The 10000-nt window shown below is 42.6% G+C and overlaps 1 protein-coding gene across 1 annotated transcript in view; it reads left to right on the top strand.

Moving 5' to 3' along the window:
- ehd2b (EH-domain containing 2b) overlaps nt 1-10000 on the top strand; it is a 42737-nt gene that overhangs the window by 9687 nt on the left and 23050 nt on the right. Inside the window, exons 2-3 of the mRNA XM_084148044.1 lie at nt 6787-7394; nt 9214-9390. Coding sequence (XP_084004170.1) covers nt 7174-7394; nt 9214-9390 — 398 coding nt within the window. The 5' untranslated portion in view covers nt 6787-7173. The remainder of the gene's footprint in view (nt 1-6786; nt 7395-9213; nt 9391-10000) is intronic.

Below are 10000 nucleotides of genomic sequence, written 5' to 3'. Positions count from 1 at the left end.
AGCTGAGCTACTACACCTTACACATACAGAACATACAGGGGTATACAAATGTATAGGGGCCTTGCATAGAAGAGCTAAGATATTCATTTTTGTGTGTCTAGATGGAATTTGTTTTTGTGGTCCTGGCAACTGGACCTTTTTCGGAACAACATAATTTTTGTCTTAATGAGATTTACTGTCAGGGCCCAGGTCTGACAGAATCTGTGCAGAAGATCTAGGTGCTGCTGTAGGCCCTCCTTGGTTGGGGACAGAAGCACCAGATCATCAGCAAACAGTAGACATTTGACTTCAGATTCTAGTAGGGTGAGGCCGGGTGCTGCAGACTGTTCTAGTGCCCTCGCCAATTCGTTGATATACAGTGAGCTCCATAATTCATTGGACAGTGACCATTGTTTTGTTATTTTGGTTCTGTACTCTAGCACTTTGAGTTTGAAAGGATACAATGACAATGAGCGTGAAGTGCAGACTGTCAGCTTTAATTTGAGGGTATTTTCATACATATCGGATGAACCGTTTAGAAATGACAGCACCTTTTGTACATGCCCCCCCCCCCCCCCATTTTAAGGTACTACAAGTATTTGTTAAATTGGCTTCATAGATGTGTGTCGTTAGGCAGGTGTATTCATTTGTGTCGTTAGTGAATGCAGGAGAGCTGTTGATGAATAGTAATGATTCTAGACGTTGCTATTGCCTTTGGAGGTTGTTATTGGGTTGTGACAACATGACGAAGACAGCAGTGTCGATGCAAATGAAGTTGGCCGTCATAAGGCTCAGAAATGAAAATCAATCATTCAGGAACATTGCAAAAACCCTGGCCATGCCCAAGTCAACAGTTTTGTTCATCATTAACAAGAAAAAAACAACCGGTGAACTCAATTATGTCAAAAGACCCGGTAGACAGAGGAAGACCACTGTAGTGGATGACCGGAGAATACTCTCTATGGTGAAGAAAAAACCCCTGATAACAGCCCAACAGATCAAAAACACTCTCCTGGATGCAGGTGTAGATGTGTCAAAGTCTACCATACGCAGAAGACTACACCAGCAAGACTACAGAGGGTACATAACAAGATGCAAACCACTGATAAGCCTGAAGAACAGAAAGGCAAGATTACAGTTTGCTAAAAAGCACCTAAAAGAACCCCAAGAGTTCTGGAAAAAAATATTGTGGACAGATGAGACAAAGATTAACATGTACCAGAGTGATGGAAAGACAAAAGTGTGGAGAAAAAAAAAGAAATGCCCATGATCCAAAGCATACCACCTCATCCATGAAACATGGTGGAGGGGGTGTTATGGCTTGGGCCTGTATGGCTGCCAGTGGAACAGGCTCACTTGTCTTCATCGATGATGTGACTGCAGACAGAAGTAGAACAATGAATTCTGAAGTCTACAGAAATATTTTATCTGCTCAGATAAAACCAAATGCCTCCAAACTCATTGGACGGCACTTAATCACGCAACAAGACAATGACCCTAAACATACTGCTAGAGCAACAAAGGGGTTTTTGATGGCCAAAAAGTGGAAAAACCTTGACTGGCCGAGTCAATCACCAGATCTGAATCCAATTGAACATGCATTTTACATGCTGAAGAGGAGACTTAAGGCAATAAGTCCCAGAAACAAGCAGGAACTGAAGATGGCTGCAGTACAGGCCTGGCAGAGCATCACCAGGGAAGATACCCAGCGTCTGGTGATGGAGATGCATCGCAGACTTCAAGCAGTCATTGCAAGCAAAGGATATGCGACCAAATATTAACAATGATTACTTTATTCTACATTATGTTAAACTGTCCAATGTTTTTTGATGCCCGAAAATGGGGGGGACCATGTACAAAAGCTTCTATAATTCGTAAACGGTTCATCCGATATGTATGAAAATACCCTCAAATTAAAGCTGACAGTCTGCACTTCACCCTCATTGTCATTGTATCCTTTCAAACTCAAAGTGCTAGAGTACAGAACCAAAATAACAAAAGAATGGTCACTGTCCAGTGAATTATGGAGCTCACTGTATATCTGTTGAAGAGGGTGGGGCTTAAACTGCGTTCCTGTCTCACCCCACGGCCCTGTCTATGTGTTTATTGGCAATTTTAACACTTGTTGTTTGTGTACATTGATTTGGATGAAATCGTAGGTTTTCCCCCCAACACCGCTTTCCATCAGTTTATACAGCAGACTCTCATACCAAATTGAGTCAAAAGTTTTTTTTGTTTAGGTTTGTTTGTTTGTTTGTTAATTAGGGTGTTCCGGGTGAATACATGGTCTGTTGTACGGTATTTTGGTAAGAAGCCAATTTGACAATTGTTTACACTGAGGAAATGTTGGAGTCTGCTGTTGATGATTCTGCAGAGGATTTCCCTGAGGTTATTGTTGACAGATTCCACTGTAATTATTGGGGTCAAATTTGTCTCTACTTTTGTAGATTAGGGTGATAAGACCTTGGTTCCAAATATTGGGGAAGATGCCAGAGCTGAGGATGATGTTAATGAGTTTATATATAGCCGACTTGAATTTGTGGTCTGTTTATTTTTTCATTTAATTTAGGATACCATCAACACCACAGGCCTTTTTGGGTTGGAGGGTTTGTATTTAGTCCTGTAGTTGGAGAATCCAGTGGGTTCTGGTAGTCTTTAATAGTTGATTTTATGTTTAGTAAATTATCATGTATATATTTTTGCTCTTTGCTATATGGCCGAAAAAAGTTGGAGAAGTGGTGTATCCATACATCTCCATTTTGGCTCTTTGTGTTGTTGTTTGTTCAGTGTTTCCCAGAAGTGACTTGATACTCTGGATTATTCAATCTCTCTAGCTCGGTTTCCATCCAATTGGCGACAGATTTTCATGCAAATATTCTGAAATCAGCATAAAGACAATATTATATATAATTTCCCCACCAGTGGTGTTTCCTGTTTCCGCCAAAAGGACTTGTTGAGGATATTGTTGCGTGATGATGTAGTGCACAAAGTTTTCATGTACCGATTAAAAATCGAGTTCAATTTGTTTCCATCTCATTTTAAACATTTCCGATAGTTTTGACACTAAAACTGTTGCGTTAAATAGCAGATGTTCCTACTCTGGTCTTGGCAGGTGCGCTCCAGCCAACCACTGGCAGATACAGTGCAGGTAAACTAGTCTACATGATGAGATTATTATGGACATGAGCGAGAATATTTTTATTTGTCAAACGGCAGTCAAGCATCGATCATCATGTCACCAGAATAAGACCCTCGATATTTATTGAAAGGAGCATCAAGCTCATCACTGTGCACTTTCACCACCCTGTGAAGTTCATCAAAACTTATTTCATCTGTAGCCTAATAAACTGCATGGTTTCTCGAGTCGTAGTGGGAGGACCACACACCATATCGCATGACTCCAGGTTTACTTCAATATGATGGTTAGTATTTCAATATCTGTGCATAAAGGCGTTTCCACCGCCATTTCGTGCATTATTAATTTTACCGACACAAAAAGATCCCACCACGTCGAACGAACAAATTATCTGTGGGCATTTATAAAATTGTACCGAAACTTCCTGTCTCCAGCACAGCTGTCGTGATTTTATTATTATTTTTTTTTATAGGGAATGACTTTACTCGCATAAGAACTGTGAATGGAAACGTGGTTATTGAGCTGTTTTCTGACATGCTGTTCCTTCTTTTTTCTTAGTGTATCTCTACTTTTTAATAAAGGCCTACAATCTGGTTTTCTGGGTCTGTTTTTTTGGTTGGATAGGTTCCTCAATTTCTTTCTTAGGTTTTTGCACTCTTCATCAAACCATTTCTCATTGCTGTTAATTGTCTTAATATATATTTGATATGTTAAATATACTATTCAGGCTTCCTACTGCTAAGTTTACACCTTCACTATTGCAGGGAAAAATTTGGTCCAGGAAGTTCCGTCTCTCTCTCGCTCTCTCTCGCTTTCTCTCTCTTCCACAGATGAGTTCACATCTACTGATGTGTGACTGATCTGATCTTTATTCTCTCACTGTAGCTCTTACCAGCAAAGGAAGAGCGAGATAAAGACAGGAGGTGCAATCTGATCTGACGATCACCACACACAGTTACATTACAGCACCATTCATACCTATCAGATGAAGTTCTTCTCTTGGAGCGTACAGCACCATTCATACCTATCAGATGTAGTTCTTCTCTTGGAGCGTACAGCACCATTCATACCTATCAGATGTAGTTCTTCTCTTGGAGCGTACAGCACCATTCATACCTATCAGATGTAGTTATTCTCTTGGAGCGTACAGCACCATTCATACCTATCAGATGTAGTTCTTCTCTTGGAGCGTACAGCACCATTCATACCTATCAGATGTAGTTCTTCTCTTGGAGCATACAGCACCATTCATACCTATCAGATGTAGTTCTTCTCTTGGAGCATACAGCACCATTCAGTAGTTGACTCCTCTAATGACCTGCTCTCTCAGAGCAGACTGGTGATCAACAACCCACGGATGAAAGGGCTGACTGTGTCTATGCATGTACAGAGGATCGGTGTGTGTGTGTTCCAACATTCTCCAACAGCGTTTCATTGTGCGAACAATTTGATAATCATTCACTCGTTTAACGTCCCCCTGAGAACAAACATCCTCTTGGAAAGAAGGATGTCTTTACTCATTTCAATGTAAGGAAATGAGGTAGGCTACTAAGGTGTGGATGCAGGGCTGCGTGTGTGTGTGTGTGTGTGTGTGTGTGTGTGTGTGTGTGTGTGTGTGTGTGTTAGTGTTTCCACTGCAAGGGAACACCAGGTTTTTCCAGACATGCTCTTACAATGCACTGTCTTTTCCAGACAATGCACTGAAGTTTCCAGACAATGCACTGTAGTTTCCAGACAATGTACTGAAGTTTCCAGACAATGCACTGAAGATTCCAGACAATGCACTATAGTTTCTGTCGCACTATATGTTCTGTCGTTTCCAGACAATGTTCTGTTGTTTCCAGACAATGTTCTGAAGTTTCCAGACAATGTACTGTAGTTTCCAGACAATGTTCTGTAGTTTCCAGACAATGCACTGACGTTTCCAGACAATGCACTGAAGTTTCCAGACAATGCACTATAGTTTCCAGACAATGCACTGAAGTTTCCAGACAATGTACTGTAGTTTCCAGACAATGTTCTGTAGTTTCCAGACAATGCACTGAAGTTTCCAGACAATGTACTGTAGTTTCCATACAATGTTCTGTAGTTTCCAGACAATGCACTGTCTTTTCCAGACAATGCACTGAAGTTTCCAGACAATGCACTGTAGTTTCCAGACAATGTACTGAAGTTTCCAGACAATGCACTGAAGATTCCAGACAATGCACTATAGTTTCTGTCGCACTATATGTTCTGTCGTTTCCAGACAATGTTCTGTTGTTTCCAGACAATGTTCTGAAGTTTCCAGACAATGTACTGTAGTTTCCAGACAATGTTCTGTAGTTTCCAGACAATGCACTGACGTTTCCAGACAATGCACTGTAGTTTCCAGACAATGCACTGAAGTTTCCAGACAATGCACTGAAGTTTCCAGACAATGCACTATAGTTTCCAGACAATGCACTGAAGTTTCCAGACAATGTACTGTAGTTTCCAGACAATGTTCTGTAGTTTCCAGACAATGCACTGAAGTTTCCAGACAATGCACTGTAGTTTCCAGACAATGCACTGTAGTTTCCAGACAATGCACTGAAGTTTCCAGACAATGCACTGTAGTTTCCAGACAATGCACTGAAGTTTCCAGACAATGCACTGTAGTTTCCAGACAATGCACTGAAGTTTCCAGACAATGCACTGTAGTTTCCAGACAATGTACTGAAGTTTCCAGACAATGCACTGTAGTTTCCAGACAATGTACTGAAGTTTCCAGACAATGCACTGTAGTTTCCAGACAATGCACTGAAGTTTCCAGACAATGCACTGTAGTTTCCAGACAATGTTCTGTAGTTTCCAGACAATGTTCTGTAGTTTCCAGACAATGCACTGAAGTTTCCCGGTGGGTCTGACTCCACGTCCGTAGGAAAAGTCACAGCAGCAGGCAGGCAGTCATTCAGTCAGGCAGTCATTCAGTCAGGCAGTCATTCAGTCAGGTATGCAGGCAGGCAGGCAGGCAGGCAGGCAGGCAGTCATTCAGGCAGGCAGGTAGGCAGTCATTCAGGCAGGCAGTCATTCAGTCAGACAGGCAGGCAGGCAGGCAGGCAGGCAGGCAGTCAGTCAGGCAGGCAGGTAGGCTGTGTTCAGTAGGGTGTAATATTCACAATGTTGCAGACAGAATTGTATGCATAGACCTGAAATCCCACTGACCTATTCTTGAGTATCATAGCTGTTCTATACTAGGCCCCTATACGTGTCTACCTGTATGTTCTGTATGTGTAAGGTGTCTACCTGTATGTTCTGTATGTGTAAGGTGTCTACCTGTATGTTCTGTATGTGTAAGGTGTCTATCTGTATGTTCTGTATGTGTAAGGTGTCTACCTGTATGTTCTGTATGTGTAAGGTGTCTACCTGTATGTTCTGTATGTGTAAGGTGTCTACCTGTATGTTCTGTATGTGTAAGGTGTCTACCTGTATGATCTGTATGTGTAAGGTGTCTACCTGTATGTTCTGTATGTGTAAGGTGTTCTGAACAGACTCTCTGTTCGAGGTCGTTTCTAGTAGTTTCATGTCACTACAGAATGGCACTGGAACATGTTGACATTTAGGGTGTTCTTTTGCAGCAGTGTGTCCGTGTCTTTCTAGAGATATGTTCATCATTTACGTTTCATTGCTGGTTTCTGGTTTTCTTTCAGGAGTCAAGAGTGGTGACTGTGTAGAAGAGTGAAGACCCAGACCAGAGCTATAACGACATTAAGCAGCCGTACAGTAACATTCAGTACCATCCTGTGAGTGGCCCGCTGAGAAGAGGCTCAGAGGAGAAGAGTTCACATTAGCACAGGAAACACCTGAAAACGCTCCCAGGTTCACCCTCAAGAAACACAGACGCAACACACACACACTCCCACACACACACACCCACACACACACACACACACACACACACACACACACACTCACTCCCACAGATAATTTACTGAACTCCCAAGCTCCCTCACATTCCTCTAGGTAGATAATATCCTCTTGAAGGGCAACGATCAATCAACCAATCAGCCAATCATTCAGCCAGTCAGCCAATCAGGATGTCTCGTTGGGGCCGTAAAGAAGTGAAGAAAACTCCTGAGGTGATCAGGACAGTAACGGAGGGGCTAAAGTCTCTGTACCGTCAGAAGCTCCTCCCCCTGGAGCAGTTCTATGGTTTCCAGGACTTCCACTCCCCCTCTCTGGAGGACGCAGACTTCGACAACAAGCCCATGGTGCTGGTGGTGGGCCAGTACTCCACTGGCAAGACGACCTTCATCAAGTAAGATAATATATACAGCGAGGTTTATGTACAGTGAGGTTTAGATACAGTGAGGTTTAGATACAGTGAGGTTTACATATAGTAAGGTTTATATGCAGTGCCTTCAGAAAGTATACACACCCTTTGACTTTCTACACATTTAGTTGTGTTACCGCCTGAATTTAAAATGGATTAAATTGAGATTTTTTTTGCACTGGCCTACACACAATACCCCATAATGTTGAAGTGGAATTATGTTTGTAGAATGTTTTTTAAATGAATAAAAATTGAGAAGTAGAAAGCATGCATCCTTCCTCAGTTATTAACTCAGTTATTAATTACACCCAGTCACTACAAAGATACAGGCGTCCTTCCTAAGTCAGTTATTAATTACACCCAGTCACTACAAAGATACAGGCGTCCTTCCTAAGTCAGTTGTTAATTACACCCAGTCACTACAAAGATACAGGCGTCCTTCCTAAGTCAGTTATTAATTACACCCAGTCACTACAAAGATACAGGCGTCCTTCCTAAGTCAGTTATTAATTACACCCAGTCACTACAAAGATACAGGCGTCCTTCCTAAGTCAGTTATTAATTACACCCAGTCACTACAAAGATACAGGCGTCCTTCCTAAGTCAGTTGTTAATTACACCCAGTCACTACAAAGATACAGGCGTCCTTCCTAACTCAGTTGCCGGAGAGGAAGGAAACCTATCAGGGATTTCACCATGAGGCCAATGGTGACTTTAAAACAGTTACAGAGTTTAATGATAGGAGAAAACTGAAGATGGATCAACAACATTGTAGTTACTCCACAATATTAACCTAATTGACAGAGTGAAAAGAAGGAAGCCTGTACAGAACAAAAATATTCCAAAACATGCATCCTGTTCGCAATAAGGCCCTAAAGTAAAACTGCAAGAAGAAAGAACTGCAAAGAAATTAACTTTATGTCCTGAATACAAAGCGTTATGTTTGGGGCAAATCCAACACAACACATCACTGAGTACCACTCTTCATATTTTCAAGCATGGTGGTGGCAGCATCATGTTATGGGTATGCTTATCATCGATAAGGACTAGGGAGTTTTTAGGATAAAAAGAAAAGGAACAGAGCTAAGCCCAGCAAAGTCCTAGAGGAAAACCTGGTTCAGTCTGCTTTCCACCAGACACTGGGAGACAGTCACCTTTCATCAGGACAATAACCTAAAACACAAGGCCAAATATACACTGGAGTTACCAAGACGACATTGAATGTTCCTGAGTGGCCTAGTTACAGTTTTGACTTAAATCAGCTTGAAAATGGCTGTCTAGTAACAAGATATTTCTGTATTTCATCTTCAATCAATTTGAAAAAATTTATAAAAACATTATGGGGTATTGTGTGTAGATGGGTGAGAAAGAAAATCTATTTAATCCATTTTGAATTCAGGCTGTAACACAACAACATGTGGAACACGTCAAGGGGTGTGAATACTTTGTGAAGGCACTATACAGGTTAACCTGTAGTCCATGGTGCTTGTTGTGGGACAGTACTCCGCTGGCAACACTACCGTCATCAAGTAAGACCTTTTACAGATTATACGGTAGGTAGGGACAGGAGTTGCTCCTGAACTACTCCAGACCAACTTTTAGAAATTATAGGAAGGGCCTGATCACATGACCTGTCTCGGAAGGACCTCTGTGTCCTATAACGGACTCTAACTACCTGGGCCCTTCATGTTGTACTGCAAAACATTCAGTTTGTTGCCATGATTTACCGCTAATATTTTGATGAACATTTGCTCTACCATTGCTCATTTGCTGACCTGGTGACCTGTTGCTGTGTGTATACCAGGTATCTGTTGGAGCAGGATATCCCAGGAAGCAGGATCGGGCCAGAGCCCACCACCGACTGTTTCACAGCCATCATGCACGGTGAGGTGGAGGGGGTGATCCCAGGCAACGCTCTCATCGTTGACCCCAACAAACCCTTTCGCAAGCTCAACCCCTTCGGAAACACCTTCCTCAACAGGTGAGTACAGGATGGAATCCGGAATGCAGGATGTCGTGTTTTAGAATGTTCTAGAATGAGGGGGGGTGGGGGGAGGAGGGGTTGAAGGAGTGGGGAGATAAGGATGAAAAGCATGTAATGGAGAGATTGAGTGAGAGGAAAGCAACTGAGACCCCCCCCCCACCCCCCCACCTCCTCCAATGGAAGGTGAGGAGAGCCACGAAGGGAGCGATAACAGAAAAGAAGTGTGTCCGTTTTTTGCTCTATGGAATTTCAAGTGTCCGTGCCAAATTTCAGAGCTGGGAGGGACTTGCCTTATTTGTGGAAAAATGGAGAAAGGGAGTGATATCTCTGCAGAGAGGGAGAGGGTGGGGAGAGGTAGGGTACTCAGACATGAGCTGCTATGTGCTCCAGTTCAAAGGCCGGGTCAGAGGGCTCCAGGGCCACAGCCATGCAAGACTAACTAACAGATGATGTCAGAGACATGGCAGGGCCAGGGGTAAAGCAGAGCAGACTGGCTGGGCTGAATCACCCTGAGGTATTTTCCACTGCTCGGGTGTGTTTATCCTGTCGTCTGGGATACACTCTTTTCAGGGGTTTCCCTCTATTGAGGTAAGCTGTGGCAGCTATG

The sequence above is a fragment of the Coregonus lavaretus genome (assembly GCF_964263955.1).
Source record: "Coregonus lavaretus genome assembly, chromosome: 30".
NCBI classification, from domain to species: Eukaryota; Metazoa; Chordata; class Actinopteri; order Salmoniformes; family Salmonidae; genus Coregonus; species Coregonus lavaretus.
The sequence above is the reverse complement of the archived record's forward strand: the minus strand, read 5'-3'. Positions and strand labels throughout refer to the sequence as shown.